General features: G+C 33.0%; 1 protein-coding gene across 5 annotated transcripts in view; it reads right to left on the bottom strand.

Moving 5' to 3' along the window:
• Nucleotides 1-11,907: 11,907 nt before the first annotated feature.
• LOC130674133 (nuclear hormone receptor E75) overlaps nucleotides 11,908-26,345 on the bottom strand; it is a 131,132-nt gene continuing 116,694 nt past the window's right edge. For 4 of the 5 annotated variants that reach the window (XM_057479391.1, XM_057479392.1, XM_057479393.1 and 1 more), the window contains exons 3-5: nucleotides 20,179-20,323; nucleotides 16,453-16,694; nucleotides 11,908-16,136 (exon numbers count right to left, since the gene is read on the bottom strand). In XM_057479391.1, coding sequence (XP_057335374.1) covers nucleotides 14,136-16,136; nucleotides 16,453-16,694; nucleotides 20,179-20,323 — 2,388 coding nt within the window. In that variant the 3' untranslated portion in view covers nucleotides 11,908-14,135. Of the gene's footprint in view, nucleotides 16,137-16,452; nucleotides 16,695-17,957; nucleotides 18,437-20,178; nucleotides 20,324-26,345 lie in introns of those variants that run through there. The other variant, XM_057479394.1, reaches the window with a different exon arrangement.

The raw sequence follows: 26,345 nt of genomic DNA, 5'->3' as shown, positions 1-26,345 counted from the left end.
TTCATATACGAAAACTATATTTTTATCATACATAAAAATATATATTTCTATCATATACGAAAAATATATTCTGATCATATACAAAAACATATATTTATATTGTGTATGGAAAAAAAAACTTTCTTATTCGTATACGAATATATGACCAACTCCAATTAGATTAGATCTAAATTTTAAAATACTCTTTAAATTGGAGTGAAAATTTTCAAAATTAGTTAATTTGATGCGAATATATATACCCATATACATATACATACACCGAATAAAATATATGCTTAAATATAACAAAAAAAATATATGGTGCCATATATAATATAAATTATATGCTACCATATACTTCATTTCATATAAAAATTTTATATTTTTTGAAGATGAAAGGAAATATATCAATACAATATATTATAAGGTAAATGTAAATGTATACATAGCTTAATATAAAAAACATATAAGTTACATATATGGAATACATATATTTACTACTGTATATAATTTTATATTAAATCGGCGAAAATCTCTATATGATTTTTTATAATATACAATATAATATATCATATATTTTTTTTTTGCAAACATATATGATTTTATATATTTTAACCATATATTCTTTTTTCATACGGGACGGTAAAAAATTTTTTGGTGAGAAAATTTGTTATCATTTCATAATGTAAAATTTTTCTTAGACTAAGAAATTATTTTTTTCCGTGTAGGAAAAAATAAAACGACTTGTTGGACTTTCATTGAAGAGTAACCCAAGGTTGTTGACATGGCTGATAGAAACCGCAGTATGTTAACATCGTAATTACCATTCACTGTAGTCATTACTCTTTACTCTATTGACCTTGTACCATCGGTGAGTATACTCGGAGTAGGAGTCTCAGTCTCGATTTTTTGAATCACCAGAGAAGAAGGGACTGCTCGATCGGACCTCAGTGAGACCTTGGACGAGAGTAACGAAGAGCTGAGGAAGGCCGATATTCTTCTCGAGTTTTAATATCTACCGAACAAAGAAAGAAATAAGTAGACGAAGAGGGGTAGGAACAAAAGGAGTACGAGGGCGTCCTGAAAACTTGAAACAGGTCCAGTCTGGGAATGTTTTAAGATAGCTAGGGTCGCGCTCTTTCCATATTCTATTTCTCTTAAAATTGCCAGACAAACAAGGTTATAGAAAATCATTAAACACTTTATTAATTATAAACACTAATGAGCAAAAAATATTAATTTATCAGCCTAAAACTTTAATTTTTAATTTTCTATTATTGAAATTAAAAATTCATGAAAAACTTCTGAACTATTAAAAAAATCAAATTTGAAAATTAGTTTTATTTTAACCCTCTGTGTAACTTCTTCTGGTTTTCATGATCTTCGTAACTCGATGACCTCTACTACGACATCAAACCCTAAATTAAATTCAAAGAAAAATTTTTCGCTTTTCTAATAGTGGCCCATTTTACCTCAGTCAACTTTATTCAGTTCGCACTCAAGTAATTCGTATAAAAATAATTTTTTTTTCTTAATTATTTAATTCGCTGCAATGGCCGGACTGACCAACTTGTCCCACTCTATTTTACAAATCGCAAAACTATTTTTAACAAAAAAAAAATTTTTTTAATCTAAAAAATGATGACCCCATTTCACCCTATGGCGTCTAATTTTACCCCGGGTTCTACTGTGTAATTAATCGATAACTTGATTGTAATGAAAATCATCAAAATTAACGAACTCGCACAAGGAACATGTATGACAAAAATAACTTTTTTTTCATTAGTTCCTTAATCCAATTAAGAACAATCAAACAAATAGTTGATAATCCAAAAAAGTGACATTTGGTCAATATATTTATTAAAAGACCGTGAGAACTACGAACCCGATTACCCACTCGGGTCAAAAATAAAACTTGATTCAGGCGTAATTTTAAAAATTAAAAATAAAGCGAATCTAGCTAGACAAAAATAAGTTAAGTTCTTTTTGTAATGAATGAAAAACATATTTTAAGACATGAAAACACATTCGGTATTGATTTGCTATTGACAAAGTTGTCTTACTTAGTACACGGAAAAAAATTAATCGTGAATGCAACATGATGCAGTCTTGTTAAATAAACATGATGAAATCATGTTGCATTCACATGATTTGTCGTGTTTCGGCTACATGATAATCATGTTGCGGTAACATGAGAAAATCATGTGGCATTCACATGATAATCATGTTTCGGCTACATGATAATCATGTTGCGGTAACATGAGAAAATCATGTTGCATTCACATGATCTGTCATGTTTCGGCTACATGATAATCATGTTGCGGTAACATGAGAAAATCATGTGAATGCAACATGATTTGTCATGTTTCGGTTACATGACAATATGTGGCAGCAACATGATTATCATGTAGCCGAAACATGACAGATCATGTGAATGCAACATGATTTTCTCATGTTACCGCAACATGATTATCATGTAGCCGAAACATGATTATCATGTGAATGCCACATGATTTTCTCATGTTACCGCAACATGATTATCATGTAGCCGAAACACGACAAATCATGTGAATGCAACATGGTTTTCTCATGTTACCGCAACATGACTATCATGTAGCCGAAACATGACAAATCATGTGAATGCAACATGATTTCATCATGTTTATTTACCAAGACTGCATCATGTTGCATTCACGATTAATTTTTTTCCGTGAACCAATGTACACCAACTAAGTCAAATCAAGTTAAATTTTTAAGTCAAATCCAAGTCAACGAGACTTTACTTTTCCTCAGTTGACTTTATTTTTTATGTAAAATCCAAGCAAAATTTGACTTGAATTTTACTTAGTTGTCTTAAATTTTTAAATTTAACCCTAATCCGGTGTCGCTGTTTTCAGCACTCGTAAACGTTGAACATGGGTCAATAGCGGCTGCTTATTTAACTATGTTATTCTATAAGGAAAAATCTGAATAAATTCGTAGGTCTTCTTTGAACTTCTAACTATGCAATAGAATTGTTGCCAGCCCTGAAAATCCCTTTTTCAATAAACATTTTCATCAAAATTCAGAGGCATATAGGCTGTTTAGAGTAGAACCCGCACAAAAAAATATATAAATAACATACATGTCCTATATAGCCGATAATTGATGCATGTATGTCACATATATATTTTTTTGTGTGGGAATATTTGGACACAAACGACCCATGTTCAACCGATTAGAGTTAAGATTATATTGAAGTACAAAGTAAGTGTAGCCAAAGTCAAGTTAACTAAGTCAAATGCAAGTCAAAAAAATTATAAAAGTCAAAATCAAGTTATTTTTTCACATTCATTAAAATCGATCATTTCGCTCGAAAAAAAAAAATGTCACGAACAATGAAACTGATTATTTTATTTTTTTACAAAATTTTGATTTTTGGTAGCGTAAATACCTGATAAAAAAAAAAACTATTTTGAACCGAGGTCTCGAAAATCAAAATTTTGTAAAGAGGATCGAAGAGGAATTCGAAGAGCTTAAAAACGTACTTCCAATAATGTCTTTGAAGTTTTCGAGTTTAAGAACTACAGGAAATTATTGAATTGGCACAAATTTCTGACCCGTTTTCTCATTTCTTTGTATTAAATTTACTGTAAATGTAAAATATATAGATATATACATATTTAAATAAAACAGCTTGTTGCTTTTATGAATGAAAGTACAATGAACGAAGGTCATTTACATGAACGGAGGTATGCATGTTATACACTCATTCATCCCGCACATGCAATGATAAAAACTAATTTTTTTGTTCCTATCGTAGCTGTCATTTTGTATCCGACTGAAAAAATTTATAACATCAGAATTGCATGTTATACAAGTCAATTTTTAACTTCCCGCTAAGAAAATTGTAAATTTTCAAAAATTCGGGAAGTTATTGGTTTCGGTCCGATTTACGAAAATCGAATTTCTATCAGATGTCGACGTTTCGAGGTCCTAGGAAGCTATCCTGACTAATTTCACGATGATGTCCGAGTGTATGTATGTGTGTACGTACGTACGTACGTACGTACGTACGTACGTACGTACGTACGTACGTATGTATGTATGTAAATATTCATAACTCTTGAACGGATGAACCGATTTTGATCGTTGAGGTGTCATTCGACGCGGCTTGTTAATGTCTTGAGGCCGTAGAAATTTGAACTTAATCGGTAGGGTGCGTTCAGAGATATTTCAAAAATAAAATTTTTTTAAAAATGTTTTATTTGGATAACTTCCAATTTGCTCGATGGATTGATTCCAAAATCTAATCAGCTCTAAAACTCTATAAGCCGCGTCGAATGCCACCTCAACCATCAAAATCGGTTTATTCGTTCAAGAGAAACCGTTGACGAAAGAATTCAAAAAAAATTTTTTCCTTGGTTTTTTTGAAATTTCTCAAAAACGGCTGAATAAATCAATTTCAAAATTCGACCAGCTTTAGAACTTGATAAAACGCGTCGATTGCCACCTCAACCATCAAAATCGGTTAATTCGTTCGCGAGATATCGTGGAAGAAAGAAATGCTAAAAAATGGTTTTTTACAAAACAATGGCATACAAAAGTATTTGCGAGCTCGAAGAGCTCGAAAATATATTCACAATAATGTTTTCGAGCTCAGCGAGCTCGAAAACAGCGGGAAGTTTTGGGGCTGGCCCGCAGGGTCAACTGACAGACCGATTTTTTTTTTTTTGTTTTGATCGCCCTAAACAATTTTTCTTTTTAACGCCTTCCAATTTTTTCTAATTGACGGAAGTTCGTAAAAAAACTCATTTATTATCAATTAGCAATTGATTATCACTGTCGTTAAATATCTATTCAGTTTTAAATTTGTCAACAGTTAGATTTTATTAGTTTTAGAGGCCATCAGTTTTGGTGGTAATCGAAAACAAAAACTTGAAAATAAAAAAATTTTTTAACACTTTTTATTTAAGTATCTGGTAAACTACTGATCTCATAATGTAATACTTTATGTACACATCATTGGACATAATAATCCACCTGTCGATACCCGTTGGAGTGAAACAGCTGCGAGAAGAACGAACAACACTTGACCTTAGGCAAGAGTCTTAAATATCAAGTAATAGAATTTGAGACGCTTAAAAAAATCGTCTGCAAATCCAACGATGGAATAATAAAATCAGGAAAAAAATTAAAATATAACTTTTAAATATTATTATTATTATTTTAATATTTTATTTTTGCTTCAACTCGTTCGAAAAATTTAACCTCAATTTTAACTTCAAATAAACGGATTCCCCACAGAAAAAACGCATTTCTTGATACTAAAAATTTTTACTCGCCTACAGAAAATTTCCACTTATCCCAAGGAATGTTTTACATTATGAATTGAAAAGAAGAATTTTTAGGGGCAAGAAAAAATTTTTTTCTGTGTAGAGCCTCATTTCAACCTCCATCCTATGCTTATTTCCGTTTTTTTATTACAGAGATTCCAATGAGGTCCCGAGTCGAAAATTTTTTTAACTTAAACTCTGTTTCAACCTAGTATATTTTTCAGTCTGAACGTCAGGGTGAAATGGGTCTTAGAAAATAGAGAACTCCATTGAAACTAAACCCTATTTCAGTCCAGTAGCGCCTACATACGTTCGTTATCAGACGAGTTAGGTTGAGAAAGGTTTTAAATTTAAACTCCCTTTTAAGTTTTAATCCCGTTTTCATCCTAAACAAAAATTTACAGGTTTGACTAGTATAGGTTGAAACAGAGTCTTAAATTTCACATTAAACCCTGGTTCATTCTTTTTCGAACTTATTTAAAATGTACGAGGATGAAACAGAGTTTTAAACTTCGAACTAAACCTTAGTTCACTCCTTCTTACTTGAATTTCAGGCAAGTTAGGTTGAAAAAGGTTTCAAAATCGAGGCGGCAAATACCCACATCAAAAGGTTCAGGCTCTACAAGGCTCATATAAGGTTTTAATATTTCGACTCGGGGTTCTATTTTTTGACTAGAAAACTTATTTAACAAATTACAGTATAATCGTGTTACAAGCAATCGTTAAGGGGGAAAAGGGGTCTGAGATACAAAAAAAAAGAGTATATTTTTGTGATTTTTTTTTTCAGAGTACCTTCTTTATTAAAATTCTTAAAACTTGTGACATTATTAAGCATCATTCCAAGAATATTCTACTAAATTTTCAAAAAAAATATTGAAAAATAAGCCAATGGTAGTGGGGAGAGACGAGTCATTTTAAAAAAAAGTCTCCATGCCGTAGGCAGGATAATGCATGACTGCTTCATTTGAAATCAAAAAACCAAAAAGATTTCTGTAGTACACAAGATTATCTTGAATTTGAACGAAGGATTTTTTTTTTCAATGACTACTTATTTTTTAGTTAAACAAAAGGAGCAATTTTTTGGCAACAATCAGAGTTTTTTGATTACTCCTTTACCAAAAATTCAAAAATGAATATTTTGTTTATTCCTTCGTTTAAATCCAAGATAAACTTTCTCCCTTTAAGAGATTTAGGATAAAAAGTAATCAGAAATAAAAATATCTATTATCTAATTGTCTATCTATATCATTTGGACTAATTGGTATTTTTGAACTAGTTGATCTGTCTTTAAATGTTTATAAATATTTTAAGCTGTTTTTGATCTAAAGACCATCAAAGAAAGACTAAAAATAATATACAGAGAAAGTGTGATTTTGATTTAGAGGCGACCAAAACCAGACTAAAAATTATTAAAAATAAGTATGAAAATAGTCTAAATAAGGAATATAGTACGGTCAAAACTCAATCAAATTTCACATGTTAATTAAATACAAATAAAAAATAAAAATAACAAAATTTTCATTTGATTTAAAACAGATCAAATTTTTCAGCCCGTGTTTAATTCAGCGATCCTCGAGCTCTAAGTCTTAATAAACCATTTCTCACCATACCTGCATCGAAAGTTTGAATTCCTGCCCTGTTTAGAGGGAAAAAAACGTTCTTTTCTTTTAAGAGAAACAAATGATAAAACTTAGCGCATGCACCATTCCTCCTATAAACAGAGGCAAAAATTTAAACTTTCAGGTGCAGATTTGGTGAAAAATCATATAGACACCACGGAGGAAGGTAGGACGTCCCGATTCGCGTGTTCGCCTTCGGCTCAGGTAGGCAATTATACACCCGGGTTGGATTGCCCTACTTTCTTCCCTAGGTGTGTAATATACTATAATTATTACTACTGTTATAAATTTGATATAACATGGTAATATATTAAAATAGTAAAAAACAGAAAAATGTAAATTGATTGCTTATAAAAAAAGCGAAGAGAAGAACATAAATTAAACTTACCGTTTTGTGGTGCCCAAAAACAAAGTGGAGGAAAACGCATGTAACTACACAGAAAAATATGAACTATATAAATTGAGAACGACAAGTAATATATCGATGAAGGGATCAGTAAATACTCCCAGAGAGGAAAGTACGACGGGCCCAGTCTTGGCCCAAGCTCGAGTAATCATTGTCACGACCAAGGCTAGGTTACCCAGCCTTGGCCCAAGTCTGGCTTGCCATTGGATGGCCAAGGCTAGGTTACTCAGTATTGGCCCAAGTCTGGGTTGCCATTGAATGGCCAAGGCTAGGTTACCCAGTCTTGGCCCAAGCTTGGCTTGCCATTGAATGGCCAAGACAGGGTTCCCCTGTCTTGGCCCAAGCCCGGGTAATCATTGTAACGGCCAGGACTGAGTACACAATCTTGAGCCAAACATGGGCCAATATATAGGTGTGCCAAAGCTGGGTTCCCCAATGTTGGGGCAAGTAGGGCCCCGTCGTTCAACTCTGGCAGCTCCTGCATGAGCTATTATTCTAAATAGTAATTTTTTCATTTATGATTAAAACGTGAATGATTACAGGATAAGTTTGAAAATTTATTGTCTATGCAAGAAAAATTAATATATAAACTTTGAAAATCGTAACTGATACTTAGAAAATTGACAACACGTATTATAAAATTTATTATTTGGAATGTTAAAATTCCCCATATTGACACCCAGGTTCCGGGTTATAATTTCAAACACTGATTTTCAAAGTTTATTTTTTTCCGTGTACATTATACTATACAGTAACTTACTAATCAAAATATTACTTAAATGTGGAAAACATACAATATTTCCTGGTTACATGTTGAAAGTTAAGATCAAAGTTCACCGTGATTGTCGACGCTGAGAGCAGGTTGCCGAACAACAGACGCCCACAAGCTGACACGTGCTTTCCATAAACGCCCACTATCTACAAACTTGTGCGAAAGCCTTTCCAACTTAGTGTGGGGTTCCCAGTTTTCCATTAAAATGCAACGCATATTATTTTATTTACTCCACTAACTAAGTTAATTAATTTTATTTTCACTTTATACTTGAGATCACTAATAAAATATTAATTAACAGCCTCATAATTTTAATTAAAAAAAAAAAACTAATTAAATTTGACATTTCGCAAGTTTTTTACGGAATTTCAAATTAATTTTTGATATCATCTACGCGTGTAACTCAATAAAACGTTATTGTAAAAGACATAAAATATATAAAAAAACTAATATGTTTTTAAGTTCCGTACATCAATTAAAAATATTTAATATCCTTTTTTTTGTTGGTTTAATTCTTTTAAAAAATTAATCCACAGATAAGCGTTATCAAGAATTACAACTGCGTCACTATTAACCTTCAAGCCATGAACGATTAGAAGGTTCAAGGTAGTCCATAAAATAATAGTCATGCTGACACTTTAACTCTACAGTTTGATTAAGTTTAATAATTAATACTACTAATGATAAATTATATAATGAATTTTACTCAACAATTTTGAGCATACTAGGGCCAGAACAAATAATTACTTTTGTTTCTAAACCTTTAAGAGACACACGGGCTAAAATCACCAGAATTTTTTTTTAATATGCGCCATTTTGAAATGCAGATTTTAGAGAAAATTTTTGGTGATTTTTTTGAATCAGGGCTCGACATATTTTTCAAAGTTCCAAGTACTTATATGCTAAATACCCATAATTAAATTTTTTCTACGTGTTCGGTCACACGGTGGATTAAATTTTCTGTATGTTTTTGTCTTTAATACTAGATATCTATCCTGACCTTGCATCTTGGGTGTACAAAATTGAAAAAATAACAGAAAATGTTGCTAATTTTCAAAAATAAAATTTCAAATATAGGGTAGGGTGGGGCACGAGGGCCTCCTTAAACCGGTAATTATTTTTTATGGCTTTTAATCTCTAGGTCAACCTAATTTGGTCTTATCTTAAGCAAATCTATTAAGGTTTTCCCAAAATGCAAAAAAAAAATTTTTTTCTGAGGCATGACGGTCCCTTCCAAAAAAAGCTTAAAAAAGTTTTTGTATTTTTTTATTGAAAAAAAAAGATTTCAAGCACAAATATACTATTTCCGTACCTTTATAATCCCATGGACTTCAGATTTATTGAAAAAAAATTTTATTTAGCTGATATAACCAATTTTATTGAAATTTTTATTTTTCTATTTTAACCACAATATAATCTATTGACCTAAAAGAGCTTTAATCAGGAAATTGTTCAAATTCAATTTAGTTTAAAAAAAAAAACATTTTTTCTGTAGCAAACTTTTTTTCAGGTGGTTCATTATGCCCCGGATATCGCAGATCAGCTTAAAATATCTTTGAAACATCAGAGATATCATGGTTTGACCGAAAATGAGAAAAAAATTTTTACCAAATTTTTGAGAAGGGCCGTAGTGCCCCACTCTCCCCTACAATTACAATTTTTATATAATACCGTAAGATGGACGGTGGAGTTCTATGGGTCCAACTAAGAGTTACAATAATTTTTGAGCTCTCGTAATACTAGAAAATTAGCATATTTCTGTTATTTCTATACTTTTACGGTGTACAGCCCATCTAACATTTGGATGCAAGTAGTTTGGACGGTATTCGTCTCTCTTACCTAGTATAGGGTAGAGATACCGTTTTTGGCCACTTTAGGACCAGTTTTGGACACTTGAAAAATTCACTTAAAATAATTTGTAAAAGACCCAACAACATAATCAATTTTGTAAATATGTCTAAAGATACTTCTATCCCACTATTAAAATGAAAATTTTATTTTCCACTTTTTCATTAATTAAAATATGGGATTAAATGTCAAAAAATGGAGCAGTGGCCACAAATTGTTCTTCTACCCTAGTGTTTGGTTGAAGCCCGCAATACGGTTTTAAGCCTGCGCGTACTAGTCTAAGGCAAAAGTACGTTAACATAACCTTACTGATGAGTCCGTTAACGTACTTAGGACCATGGAGACTAGAGTCTCAGGACGAAACTACACATATTATGGCTTATGGCACATAGGCACGGCTTGAGTTTTGGTGGTTGACTTAAGAGTCAATGCATAGAATAATAAGAAAATTATGTCAAATAGCCCAGTATAGCACAGAACTACCCAAAAATTTCAAAGTAAATTGGAATTAATCATATGACTTTAGTATAAACACTTGACTGTTGACGCTTTTTGTACATTCAATTAAACAAATATATCTTCAATCCGCCGAAAAATAATGACGGTTGAAATTGGTTTCAAAGCGATATGTCTAAAATTGAATTTTTGCTATTTGAAACAGGTATGAGCCCCTTTCTAAACAAAAACCAAATTTTCTATCGATCGTTAAAAGAATTTATTGAATTTCATCAGTTTTATCTCGAGAGCTTTGAAAGTATTAGCGGGTAAAAATTACCCATATGCAAATCTTACGTAATTTTTTAAAGTCTTTTAGAGTAAATATTGTTTGGTTGCAGGGTGAAAAAGTGCCGTCCGGCCATACCCGGATGGAAAGGTATATTTGTTATTTATGAAATTTTATACTTACTGTGTGAATAGTTATTTAAATCGGATTCAAAGAAGAGCCAAATCGATCGATTATTTTAAAAGCTGTGATCTTGAAAATCGTCTACAGAAAATGTGTGCTGAGTTTCTTCGAGATCAGTTGAGAATTGTAGATGCTATCGTCGTGACAAGCCGCGTTCTATCGTATAAATATATATATAAATACAAGCTTTTGAACCATATATATTTCCTGACTCAGCTCATCGAGCTCAGTCCAGAGGTAGCAAAATTTTTCGAAAATTCCGTCATGAAGACAAATGCAATATTTCTATGAAATTTACTAAAAAAAATATTAATTTTTATTGATTTTGAATTTTTTTTGGCCCATTTACTCAAAATTGAACTGTAAATTTTTTTCTAATAATTTCTACTTGTAAATATATATATATATATATATATATATATATATATATATATATATATATATATATATAATCGATCAGAAGACTATTTTTTTATGAGCATGACATTAAAACTAAAATAACTAGAAAACAATGCGGAATTCAAAAAAAACTTTATTGGAAATAACTTGTAGAGAATAAAATTGTCTACAAAAAGGTGCCATGATATTTTGTAATAGGTCTGATAGTTTCACCGGAAAAGTAAAAAGATCTCAAAATTTAATATGAATTCGACTTCAACCTCAAATAACTTTTGAACAAATAGATTTATCAAAAAATGATAAGAAACTTTTTTTGTAGAGCATTCAATTACCTACAAAAATATGCCAGTCAATTATTCCTATGACGCATCTTTAACTACTTATAAAAATCAGAAGACGCAAAAAAAATTTTTTCTGTTATTCTTATGGCAAATAGAAAAGTGCAATGCGGAACCTCTTAATGTTCATATTAAGAGCTCTAATTTTCACAGTAGTTTTTTTTCGTCATTTCCAACAATATTTTCGATATAAAAAAAAAAAAAAAAAAAACAGTCGAATTTTTTGATACAGCCTAATAATATATAAATTTAAAAAATATGAAAATTGAAAGGATGATTAAGGAAAGGATTATATTTGATACTTATAAATAAAAAAATAAGAGATTTATGTATAATTCACCAGACAATGTTTATTCAGACGACCTCACAACTCCCAAGCGTACAAAATTACGTGCTCACTGGGCAATATGCGGGGCTGCTTTGTATTCATGCGTAGTACTTTTTATTTTGTTCATCAGAAACAACAACTGCTTTTGTAGTTTTTTCTTAATGGATAGAGAAATATATCATACTTTATGTATCGTTTATTATAATAATTATGTGTAGTATTTTATGCATAACAGTATTACGAATATCAATGCTAGATTTTATTTATATTTTATTATTTTCCAATTATGTCATTTTCGCAACTTTTATTGCAAGTAAAATTCGCCTGACGCTTAATGTTTTTTTTTTTATTCATAAACGGATAAATTATTTACTTATTGCGCTCTTAAATATTTAATTAACATTTTTAAATTGACTTTTATATTTAAGAGCGCAATGGAAACCAAAATATTTAAATAAATTTTTTTATTGCGCTGCGTTTATTGGACACGAAAAAAATGAAAAAAAAAAAAATTAAAATGAATAATACATTGAAAGCTATAAGAATTAAGCAAGAATATTTTTTTAACAAGGAAAATAAATTTTCTTATTATTAAAAATTAAAAACTGTAAAAAAAAATTTTTTTTAATAATAAGAAAATTTATTTTTTGTTATTTTTACCCAATAATATTTAAATGGAATTATTTTAGTTTCAATAAATTATTTTCCGTGTACATATATGTTAATACTATGCAATGTGAAATGCTAATGGGATATAAATGGCGTATTATTTTGTGGGGGTAAGGCGGGCGTCTCAACAACATGTCGGCGGCGGCCCGCCGCATATCATTTTTTTTTTTTTTTATTAAAATTTATATTTTTTAGCCACGATTTTGAATAACTCAATTTTTCAAAATTATTATTATTATTTAATATTATTATTATAATTATTATCATTATAATTATTATTATTAATTAATATTATATTTTAAATCTTTAGGAAATTTATCTCAAATTTTTATCTCCAACTCGAATGTATTTATTCCTAAACAACTACCACTTAAAATATTTTATATTTACAATGTTGTTATCTGAGTTGACCCTAAAATATCTCACACACTTGCATAATTAATTAACAATTTCCTTAATTAATTATGCAATTACTAGTAACTAAGATTCTAAATTCATCTAAAGGACATTTAGAAGATTACTCCTGTTTATTTTTTTTAACTTTTTAAATTTAAATGATTCATCTATCGACACGATACATGATATAAAGGTACGGTAATTGCAAACTGGAGGGCCAATAAGCCAATCAGTCTCAAAAAAAAATTTAAATAATCAATCAATTTGTTTTCTCATCCTTAATTATTAACCTCTCACTTTTTATTTCCTTGCCAATTCAAATAGCCCCGACTCATACAATTAACATCCACACACTTTCTCTCCCTCTCTCTCTCTCTCTCGTATCATCGTGTCTACATATTACAGACACAAGATAAAAGTATACGATTATATTATTCTTATAATTAATTAATTAATAATATTATTATTAAATTACAATATTTATCATTTATTATTTATAGAGTAGATGATTGATGAATGAGATGGATACTGTACAGGATGCGCGATATTTATAATTATCACATGTAATTTTATATTTTATTTTTATTCATTTCTGTAACATTTAAACCATCGTTTATTTCCTTTATCTTTTTAAGTTTATTTACGATAACCACTAGACTGATACTAGTAAATAGACGATATATTTAAATATATTATCGAAATCGCGATGCCACTTTTAGTGTCCATCCCTATTTCCTTAATTATCATTGATCATATGTGTAACCATTTACTTATTATTATTTATTATGATGATTATTATTATTTGTTTTTTTTTTTTTAGCACTATCAAATAGGTGGGGGCACACACGGATAATTGATATTACTTCCGCATTAATTAAAATTTCTTATCGCGTAATTATTATCAGTTATTAAATAATAATAATAAATTATTTGGTTTGTCACGCGCAATTTGAGCGTCCTGGCACTTTTATTTACCAACATTTTTTAAAATCCTTAATAAAAAAATTGATATTCATTTTCACAATTAAATTATCATTTTAAAAACACTAAATTGTTTATATATTTTTTTTTAAATTCATTGTTTTTAAATTATAGGTGGGTGACTGGATGTTAATTTACCATTTACATGACAGCTCAGAATGTCAATTTTTTAGCAGCACTACGCTTCAAGTGACAGTACTTTGCAGGGTCCAACTAGTGGCCGAGGTGAAGGGGACGGCGATTTTTTCGATAAATTTAAAGGTTGCTGACTGTCGGCGATGTCCACTTGCAGCTCCATCATATTGCTCGGACAACCGGACAGTACCAGAGTCGTGGGACTGTTGGAGGTGAGCTTCGGACTCGTGCAACTTGTACTCGTCGCAGCGGCTGACAAATATCTCGGTGATGAGGAAGGTGTGCCTACGACGAGGTAATTGGAAGTCTGCTGCTGCTGCTGCTGCTGCTGTTGATGCTGCTGCTGCTGCTGTAACTGTTGTCGGGCACCCGTGGTCGTGGTAATGACAGAAGTGGCCGGCCACCTTGAGTACCCAGTGGCACATTGAAGTAACCCTTGATTTTGTTGGGGTGACCGCGCAATTAACGTCGTTGTAGAGGCACACTGTTCCGCGGGTGATGGCGATGCAGCTGGTGATCTAGGACTCGCTTCACTGCGCATTATATAATTATGAATAATATCAGTACGTTTAAGCTGCTCAGCAGTCATCCGCGGACCCTCCATTAAACTTTTAGCTAAAGTTGAATGCGTGCTACTGAGTAAACTTGCCGTCTGAGGGCATTGGCTTAATGCGGACGGACTTCTTGACGCTGGTGATGTAAGATGTAAATGCAATTGTGATTGTGTGTGCTGTTGGACAACAACAGGTTCTGCTTCAGCGCTGTCTTTTTGCCTGAGAGCGCGGAATTTTTTATGAGGTTTGTACGCTTCGTCCATCAACGAATTAGTATCATACAGAGGTGGCGCCTGAAGTACTCGTTTTAGTACAGGCATGTCTTCGACTTCTTTATCCTCGGAACGAGGACTAGAGCAAACTGATGTCGGCGCACTGCTTGCACTACTGCTTGCTGGTTTATCGGGTTTTTCAGTACCAGATTCAATTCCGCTGTCACTTGGCGAGTCTAATTTACGAAACCGCGGACACTGAGGTGGTTGAGGTGTTTTAGACATCATAGTACGGTGTAATTCATCGTCACCCGAACTGGTACTACCAGAGTTAGCACGACGTCGGTGAGGACACAGTCCACCAGCCAGAGTTGCAGCAAGAAGCGGCGCACTGGACGCATGGTGACCGGGGGTTGAATGATGATATTCTGTCAGAGAAGCGACTTCGCCACTACAAGTGCTCTCAGTGCTTGAGACACTTCCTAGTGGACTTTTTACTGCTTCATCCAAAGTAACATCCGACGCAGATCCCCAGGAAGCCGTTGGTTCCTCTTCCATTGGCCACTGCTGCTGTTGCTGTTGTTGCTGATGATGATGTTGATGCTGCTGCTGCTGTTGCTGCGCTTGTTGTTGCTGTTGTTGCTGTTGCTGCTGCTGTTGTTGCGCTTGTTGAGCTTGCAATTGTTGCTGTTGTTCAGTCATCTTAAATGCCAGTAGTTTTTCTGAGTGTAAAGTATTTAGAGTTCTGAGATCGGGAATTTTTTTGAGCAATTCGCGAAGAATGTCTGGATGCTGAGGATGATTTTGTGCCAATACAGTCTGTAGTGCATTACGTAGTTTGTTATGCATACGTTCAACAAGATCCGTATTACGAAGACCCGGTCTATCAGCTGCAATCACAACCACAGAACAAAATAATCCAAGTTCAGCATCTGATAGCCGTAAAGAATTAACGCGCTCAGCAAAATCAAACATTGAATCCATAAGAAATCGGGCGTTACTATTATGGATGGAATCTCTTTTGAGCACTTGACCGTTTAGACAAATCATACTGTTTGTTTGACCGTCAAACATGCACGCGAGCCTTACAAGTAAAACTTCAAACACTCCGGCTTTTAAAAGGGTCACTTGGTCATCCTGGGCAAGTAAATTAAAGCCCGGAATACGTTTTGCGAACTCCACTACACCACGTATCGCGGGAGAAAATCTCTTTGAAAAATCTTGCAATAATTCTTGCTGACCAGTAAGAGGCTGCGGGTTTGGGTTCAGCGGACATGCCTGTAATCATAAAAACATTTACATTCACTTTATTTTATTTTAAACAAAAGATTGTGGTAAATTTTATTGGAATAGTTGATGACCTCCGCTCATTACTAAACTACGTTACTTCCGTCTTTGAGTCTCGAGGACGCCTAGGTCCAACTATTTCCGCGTTACAAACTAATAATTCAAGGCTCGGGTGATGCCACGAAACTTTTTTAAATCAAGGCCAATAATTTACGATTGTGTAATAAAATTGGAAGTAATTTTTTAAATTTTTATGACATGTAATTAAAATTTTATTTGTTTTTTTTTTTTTTGTATAGAAACTTACCAAAGTTGGTGGACAGGCCGTGTAATTGGGAGTCTCTCGTGCCCTTGCAAGCACTGGAGTTACTTTGTCCCGGGTAAAATCACATGTGTCAAGATGAGCGCGAACAACCGTCGCCAATAGACGTTGCTCGTCTTCTAATTCGGCAGCGACTGCCTTCTCTTGGGAACGACTGTGTGAACTCTGCTGCATTGCCGCGAGAATTCGAGCCTTTTCACGTTTTGGCACTCGGCCGAATCGTACCGCTGGAAAAATAAATAAAAAAAATTTTATTAATCATCAGTTGTCAATCACTTTAAAAAATATATGTTTACATGTATATGTATTAGGGTGGTCGTTAAAAAATACCTGGGGAATTTGGTTTTTTTTTTTTAAGTAAAACGAACACGTGCCCCAGGACGATCGCGGTTTTTTTTAAATATCTCATTAAATGTGCAGATTAAAGGAAAAACTCATAGGAACAATTTTGTAGGAAATTAAATTCCTGACAAAAAAGGTCTCATTCATTTTTTTTATAAAATGTGTATTTACGAAGATATTTTAAAAAAACTTTTTTTGGAGCTATGAATTGAGCATTTAAAGGATAACGAATGTTAAAAATAACATTTTTTCTTAAATATAGACAACTTCGTAACTCGTAACATATCAATCATTAATGCTCGTTTTAGTTTCTATATTTAGAAAAATGTTATTTTCAAAATTTGTAATCCTCAAAACGCTCAATTTATGGCTCTAAAAAGTTTTTTTAAAATATCTTCGTAAATACGCATTTTATAAAAAAAATGAATGAGACTTTTTTTGTTAAGAATTTAATTTCCTACAAAATTGTTCCTATGATCTTTTCCTTAAATCTTTATATTTAATGAGATATTTTGAAAAAACCGCTATCGTCCTGGGGCACGTGTTCGTTTTACTTAAAAAGAAACTTTTTATGGGGCGCCTGAGAAAAAGTAATTTTGAACGACCACCCATATGTATATTATATACATATAGTTGATGAATAGCTAATGCTACAATCAATGGATGAATCATGCGCAGGGTCATGACGAGCGAAGTTAACCTTCGCTAATAACGATAGTTTGTCGCGTGACAATTTAAAACTGTAAGAGTAAAACAATTTATACAATGCAAGGTCAATACAATGTATAACAATGCAACTAAATATACATATATGTATATATATATAAACTCAATTTCATTAGCAAGTTATTGGCTGTAATGAGGAATTGAAAAGAGGGAAAGCGAGAGCTAAACTTTCACAACAGATGAAAGTATTCTCGGCTATGGAAAGTCACCGATTGCAAATTTAAATTGAAAGTCATCAATTACTGATCTGTAATAATTTATCGCTAATGGAAAGTTATATATTTTTGTTTACTAATCCCCATTACTCATTTGTTGTTTTTTTAGTCACTTGCGCATTTAGTTCCTTATTATTTAAATCCCAAGTAAAGTATGGAGTAAATTTTAAAAATACATTTTTTTTTAAACAATTAAAGTGAACCTACGTGCATTGTGATAGTTGACAACACCATTAAGGATCCCTTTCAGGATCGGTAACTCGTCTCCCATGACTTTGGGCATGAGTTTAATTTAAATTTAAATTTAAATTCAAAATTTTTTATTTAAATTATAAACAATAACTTGAAATTTTAAACCACGCGAGCACTATCCCGCGCAAACTATCACTTTTCACCATTGATAGTTTAAAAAAAAACACACTATATATATATGTATATAAATATATAGATGCAGATGCAGATATGTATATTTATTTATTTACATGAATAAATATAAAAAAAAACTAATCACTGATAATAAATCAAGAAGTATAAAAATTCCTTGGCTGACTCAATGACTCGAGTCACTCCAAATTTACGAAATGACACAGTGTCGTATGTTAACAAATACACACATTAACGTGTTAAATAAAACGGGACGAGACAGCGCGTGTATACGCGAGACAGCATCACCGCCAACTAAGTGACGTCCCGCGAGTTGCGTTCAACAATTCCCCTCCCCCATAATATCCCGCCCCCACTTATTCACCTATCACCGATCCCCACTACCGCGAGTTTATTGTGGCCTTTACCGAGCCTTTGGCCTTGAACTTGCTTTCAGTGGTAGCCGCGTGAGGCGTACCACCGACCTATATATCCTACATACATCTATATACACATATATACATATATATGAACTGTATATATTCAACCGGCTGTTTTACGAATAGAAGCAACAAACGAATTTTCGAATAAACTCTGCGCCCGCGTATTCACTCTACGGGGGTTCCTGTTTACTTTTAGGGGTAACTTACCCTCATATGACCTTGGGCGACCCCTCATATTCATTTTACTCCAAAAAAACTCCCTTATATAAAATGTGTTTATAAAAAAAATAAATTTATTAAATTGTCATTTCAAATGTCATTGGAATTTTTTTTTTTTTATCAAGTAATTGTTGATAATTAAAAAAAAATAATTGTAATTATGTCAGAATGTATTAATGAGACATGTATTAGTGTAGCGTATGCTCGCTGTCACGTAGATGTAAACCGTATAGTTGAGCATGCGTGGTTTGATAGTGTCATGTATAGAGACAGAAAAGGGGAGGGGCAGGGAGGGAAATGTATATCGATAAAACGGTTAGTGGGGAGTGTATACAGTATACAGCAATTGAGATACCAAGTTCGCGAGGTCTCCGTTCGCGGTGTAGCGCCACGTGTCGACGTAAGTTGGTGGCTAATAAAAGAGTGGGAGTTGTACAGAAATGAAACCGATGATGTCGAGCATAAGCTGCTACGAAATAACGACAGTGGGAAATAAATATTATTAAATTGGTGGGGATGATTACTGTATGTATGTATGTACGTATGTATGTAAGAATTCACGAGTTGAGAGTTGAGAGGGACAGAAAACGTGGCGTCGGCGTAGCGGTACTCTTTCTACTGACGCCAAAGAGACAGCAATCTACGAAAGGTCTATTGACCCCGCGGATTTACTTTGTATTATTTTTTTTTCTCATTCGTTACATAGTTTATTGAATAATTATCCGTCATTTTTTTTTTTTTCACGCTATTGATAAATTTTAAAGCGACAGTTAATCATTTTTTGTTGTTTGTTTTATAAAATTAGTTTTAAAAATATTTAATATTATTTTTAGGATTTAAATTCAGCAATAATTTATCAAATGACATTTGGTGATAAGAATTTTAGATAAGTCGTTAATAAATTAAATAAACTGTGTGTACTAACTTGAGGTCATTGAACTCATGTGAGTTTGTCTCAGGTCATTCGCGGGTCGCGGTTAATTTTTCGCAACAGTTTAAATAGTTTTATATAACACTTGATTATTATTTATACTTTTTTTTAATCGTGTTATGATATTTTTAAAATTAAATATTCCCAGTTACATTACAGTAGATACTTTCTCGTACAGGCACTTTCGCCAGTTGCGACAGCCCGTGTCGCGGAGAAATATTGCGTAAATGGTCAATGCCCTGGCAACCCAAATTTCTATAATATCCGTAACACTGTTCAATATTGTAAACCCTTTTACATTTAAATGTCTCAATCATTTTTAAATAAACATTTTTTTTTTACGAAATATTTTATTATTACGAACAATAGTATCGGGTCTGCATGATTTATCCATTAATTGTAATTTCAATTTTTTTTTTTTTAAATTAAATGATAATATTAAAATATATATGTATGTATGATAAAAACTTACCATCTCGACTCATGCCTACAGCAATACACTTCTTAAGTCGACAGTACTGACAGCGATTCCTGTTGATCCGTAAAATACTGCACTGTTGATTTTTAGTGCAAGGACGATATTGAATTTTTTGTTGAATGCTCCTTCGAAAGAAACCCTGTGGATTACATTCAATAAAAGATTCGTCAGTTTGACTGTCACTGTCGGAAGATGATTCTGATGAACAAGCGCTACCCGCTCTAGGGGTTAAATCACATTCACATAAGCACCCCATGTGTCAAAATAAAATTTAAAAAAAAAATAAACAAAGTTGTCGACGTGAGAAAAAATATCGGAGCTGATTATTTAAACAGATCACCATAAACTTGTACACAATCACTGTCACAAAATGTGTAAAGCCCACGAAAATAATAAATATACGTATGATTAAAGTTATTGTAGAGATAGTTATTGAATAATGATAATAATTGTTGTTTGCAATGAAGAAGCAACCGTTTGTATCGAAGCTTGTCAGTCGACTGGCTTACTCTAGCACAGAGGATAGGAGCCTCAGCACATTGCCGTTGGTACCGGGCAGGGTGGGGGCCTTCTGACCCAATTCCCGGACATTCACCCGCAGTTCACCGCGTGAAAGTGAGAGTCCCCTGCGCGTAACGTTTGGGTCTCGCTCGTGCGCTTAGTGTGCATTCTCCCCCTTCCTACATACCTATCCGCGAACATTTACCCACCTCCTCATCGTACTTGTACCCAATCTCAAGCTCTCCCCATCACATCGTATCGTGAGTGCCGCTCTACTAACGGGTTTTTCGCGCCCCCTTACTACCACTGAGCCTCACTTTGAACCATCTTACCACTCTTCTCGCACCTTCTGCACAACCATCTTCTTATCTCTGATACACACATGTATGTCTGTATCTATATCTATACATCTATATATATATATATACTCATTACCAATTATTCTTTTTTTATTTCAACATGAGCTTGAGTATTTGTACGAGATCATACGGTCAAACTCGCCCACAAATATTTATTAATCGATTATTATTAACATATATGGACACCCGGATATTAATAGCAGGACAATTGTTACTTATATTTTTTATATATCTAATTATTTAATTAAATTTACTTTAAATATTTGAAAAAAATTCTAAGGCATTTATATGAATTACATTTTAAATGAATAAAAAAAAATAATAATATAATTAACAATTAGTCTGGTGACAATGACGTTCTCTGGGACACAAATGTACTAGCGGACTATCGGTCATCGACCTCAGCTGGGGTCGCACGAGCTCGAGGAAGTAGATTATGCAACAGGGATTTCGGGCATTAAATATAAACTAGGACAGTAATAAATCACGTCAAGAAAATTAGTGACAAATATAATTTTCGAAATATTTTTTATTTTATTTTAAAAGACAAAGACGGTTTAATTTTTTTTTTATCATTTTTCTGTTTTTCGATTCGGTTTTGCTATAAATATTTACGTTATATATTTATTTATATAGTCATTGTTAGTATATTTAAAAACAGCGAGTGACTTTTAATGTGACGTCATAGTCGCGACCTCGCCTACCTCAACAGTGCAACGAGCGAGAGCGAAGTACCGTTGGCTCCAGCGGCGCCGACCGCTCCCGATCAGCAATCGTTCCTGAGGCTACACCAAGATCATTATAGAATTTATGTACAATTTAAATTACTTGACAATACAGGTGATTAAAATACATACGTATCATTTTTTTTATTTTCTAAACGAACCCGAATCAAAAAACAAATTCTAGTTTGATCCTCAAAAGCCTCAATACCTTTGATGTTTTATTTCCCGCCCAGAAAGTAACTCTAGTACTCAAAATTCTCAATGAGAACTATGAGGTCTAAATGCAAATAATTTGTCGATTTCAAATTATGTCAGACCTCAAAATCCTCAAAGAATGAAAAGACTTTTAAAAATTTTAGATAGAAAAGGAGGGGAGAGAATACGACGAATAAGACATTTGAGGTTCAAATGGGGAAAAAATTATTCCTGTATGTGGTAAAATAGGTCGTAATTACTACTCTGAGGACTAAACTAGGATAACTTTCTATACTGTTGTCAATCTTTAAATTCTAAACCTCATTGAAAATTTTGAGACTTAAATCCGAATTTGTTTTTTACCCGGGAAATAATTTTTTTAAATTCATAAGATTATGAGCAACTGAGGGTTCAACATTGCAATGAGTAATAAATATTAAAAAAAAAAAAATTGTAATGAATGACTTGTGGGATATGTATCAAATGCCCGGACGAGGGCAGCAACCCTGGATGAACCGAGCAAGTATGAGGAGAAAGAGCTGGAAGAGTGACGAGGGGGTGGTAGTGCATCGATTTCTCAATGCATTCAGTAACTAGGTCAGAGGGCAAACACTTTTACAATATGTCTCAAGACATTTATAATGTCATTACTTATTTTCTTCCATTTTATTCTTTGGTTTAAAATAAAATGTATGGGATTTTAAAATTAAAACACGAGTTATTGGAAAACATTAAAAAAAAAACAGTAATGAGGATCATAAAGATAGACTTGCAGATACATATAGATTGTTAAGTGTATTATTTATATATATGTATATATTTATAAAGTTGAAAGCCTATATAATGTCAAGTCAGTAGTAAAATAGACACTAGGAAGTGAGACAGACCGAGGAAGAGAATAGGAAGAGAACGAAGAAGAGCAAGGATTGGTTATGACCAGGCAGAGTTGCGAGATTGCAAAGTATGGGATTCACTGCGAATACCCGAGAGCTGAGGCCAATGACCGGGGCCGCATGCGACCGGCACTAAGCTCGCGGCATATCGCTAAGTGGAAGGGGTCGCAGGACAAGTAAACCTACCGCGGCTAGGGGCTAGGGGAACGTTGAATAAGGGCGGGGGAGGAAGAGCTACTCGGGAACCCGCGAAACTAAGTAACGGTGATGTACGTAAGATCTGCGCATGCGCAAAATAACGTGCATCACCGCACTCTTCCTCGAGGGCATTCACCGCGCGGAATACGGCCTACAAGAATTAGTACTCTGGTGTATAATACAACACACTTAGAACAGATATCCCGGTGATCGCTTTATTTGGCATGGTCTATCTCCGGTCATCCTCTAAGCTATTTCACTGACTCTTTTTTTTAAATTAGAAATAAATAATTCATCATATCAAGACATTTTTTTTTTTTTTTTTTTTCTATTAATTTTCAACAAAGAGTAGAACTCAAAAATTTTTTACAGGCTTGAAATTTTTTAACAAACATTTAATTTACATAAAAAAAATTGTTTTAAGTGAAATGTGAAAGATAATTAATTGGATCAATAGTTTGACGATACGATAAGGATAAGGGTGATGAGTAAAAAATTACAGTAATAAAATAGAGTTGAGTTATCTGTAGACTTCCGTAGATATGACGCGGAGAACACCTACCACAATAATAAGCGGATGACCTGATTGTATAGTAGATGCATGAGGGGTCAGTAACCCTCGTGGCAGCACCAAAATACCCGCGCGCGCAATCAAATGAAAATGAGATCACGACTCGTTACGACATCAAAAGTGATGGCGTGTTAGTGGGAGAAACGAGGGAATAGCTACACCAAGCAACACAGTACTGAGTATTCTATAGTTTGTATATAACCGTCTATCCTGTATTACTAAAGCATATAGGAAAACGCGAGGGTGACGTATCTGGTTCGCGAGGTCGACGACCGGAGGGTTAATGCACCCTCTTGCCTCATTTCAACCCTCCGTAAAAAACCCATGCGATTGACCGGGATACACACCCTCGTTTTGTATTGATCTCTTTATTCTATTTCAGGTGTGTACACTCATCTCGAGTATTTTAAACTTTCTGGCTTCGATTTTAATACCACAAGACAATTTACAGAACGATAAATTATTATGGCAATCAACTGTTGCAATTTTTAATAAAAGTTTAAAGAAACAAGTGATTTTTTTTTAATTTAGTTATTTTTAAGTACACAGAAAAAAAATTTGAGTCAAGAAAATTTACATTTTTGGAAACCGTCAAGATTTTCTGGAGCCAAGAAAATTTATCGTGATCAGAGGTGACTTATACACAGAAAAAAAAGATTTCTTGGGTCAAGAAAATTTTAGTTTTCAATTCATAAGGCAAAAATTTTCCGATACTGAAGTCTAATAATTTTTGAATTTTTTTAAAAACGATAAATTATAAAAAAAATTTGCACTAGAAGATTTTTTAATTTTCTACATGCGCATATTTTTAGTTTTTTTTTTTTCGAAATTTATTTGTTGAAAAAAAAAATCCGAAAATTTTTATTTTTTTACTAACTTCAGAATTATAATTTTCTTGGGGCGCGAAAAAATTTTCCGCGGCAAGAAATCCTTTTTTCAGAGAAAATTTAAGTTTTCCAAAAAATTTTCTTGAATAAAAAATATTTATCAGTCAAGACTTTTTTTCTGTGTACTGATTAATGATTTCTAAAGGAGTAACCTTAAAAAAAAACGCACGAATGATTATCGAAATATATATTGTTGCAACAGTAGTACGACCGAGCGACCTAGTCTCAAAGCAGAGATATACCCAATACTCTTCCGCGTTCTCTTCCCTTTCCACAAGTTGGTCAAAACGTTTTACCTGAATAGTATTTCTCGTACAATAATTAACTAAAGAATAGTTGTAGCTGTTTTGATAGTTATTACATCTCCAGCTCAGGTTTTCTGTGCCATAAAATGATTTAAACCGCTAGAGGCTAGGTCATTCGAAACCGACTCGCGAGTATTGACCAACTGTCAATTAAAATTTGAATAAAATTATTTAAAGTCTATAAATATAAATTTCTAATACCAAAGGCAATTCGTTCGGAAGATGGGAAATGTAAAATATTTAAAACTTTTTTTTTTGTTGACAACAAAAGTATTTTCTCAGGAAAAATGTATCTCTACCTGAGTCTACATCCTATTCTCGAGATCAAACCGGTCAATGGGATCTTTGATCTTATTTTCTGTGGCCAGTGAGATAATTTCTTCCGTACATATTTTTCTATTTGAATGAAAAACCTACCGCGCCCTTTTCTATTCCTGCTGCGAAAAAAATATATTTTTAAATTTCACCGATTATTCGTCTGGTCAAAAAGGTTACCGTACAATGAAACGCATTTTTCGATCTCTGTATTTATTTTATAAAAATATTAAGTATATATATGATACTAACAGTAAGAGTGCTGAGAAGCATCTGAAAGTTCGCTGATCTAAAGTATCAGGTAAGCGCGAGTTAAAGAGAGGGGATCGCGAAATAAGAGGGGAATGACAGTGGAGTCTGTAAATACACCATTACACTATCTTTGTTTTATTTTTTTTATCTTTTCTTACTTCCCCTTCTTATTTACTTGTAACCTATTCCGTCCCACACATCCCCTCTGCCATCACTTTGCCAAGACCACGAGGACGTTGACTTGACGGCCTTCGAGAAGTAATTGCCAATCGCGCAAAAAACGTATCGCAAAAAATACTAGTCCAATAAAAAAAATTTCTTGTCATTATTTATCATTTTTTTTTTTCAATTAATTCGATCTGTATCTTCATTGTTAATTGAAAGATTCAATTTATAAATTTATTTCTTTTTTTTTTTTAAATTTTACTTGTCAATTTAAGAGCAATGGAATAATAAATTTAGACCATGAAAGTAATCGATGATCAATCATCCGAAAAAATGATCTGAGTGGAGAAGAAAAAAAAAATTATACCTGAAGATTCCTCTCATACAAATCTATGGCTTTTGAGGAAGTAAACTAAAAGACGAAGGTGAAAGAAATTTAAAAAAAAAAAAAATAGGAATTTGCTACATTTACTGTCAGTGTGTTCTTTTGCGTAAGTAACATGCGGCGTTTCATTGTGATTTCGAGGTCGTATTTATATAGATTTCACTCTCTAATACTGAGTCTCTGGGCCACCGCAAATTTCCGCTTTGAGTCTACCCGGTGTCCGATGGGTCACGCGGATGTCTCTGGTTTCGAGGATGAATTTATATTGTCCTTGTTAAAAAATTTTTAACGGTCATGACTAGTTAAAAAGAAAAAGTTTTTAGGCATCATGGTTAGATTTTGTTCTTCCGGAAACATAACTTGGTAACGAAATGTCAGAGTGACTGGATTATATTTAAAGAGTGGGCCTT

The sequence above is a fragment of the Microplitis mediator genome, chromosome 9 (genome assembly GCF_029852145.1).
Source record: "Microplitis mediator isolate UGA2020A chromosome 9, iyMicMedi2.1, whole genome shotgun sequence".
Classification (NCBI taxonomy): Eukaryota; Metazoa; Arthropoda; class Insecta; order Hymenoptera; family Braconidae; genus Microplitis; species Microplitis mediator.
This window is presented reverse-complemented; position numbering and strand designations above follow the sequence as displayed.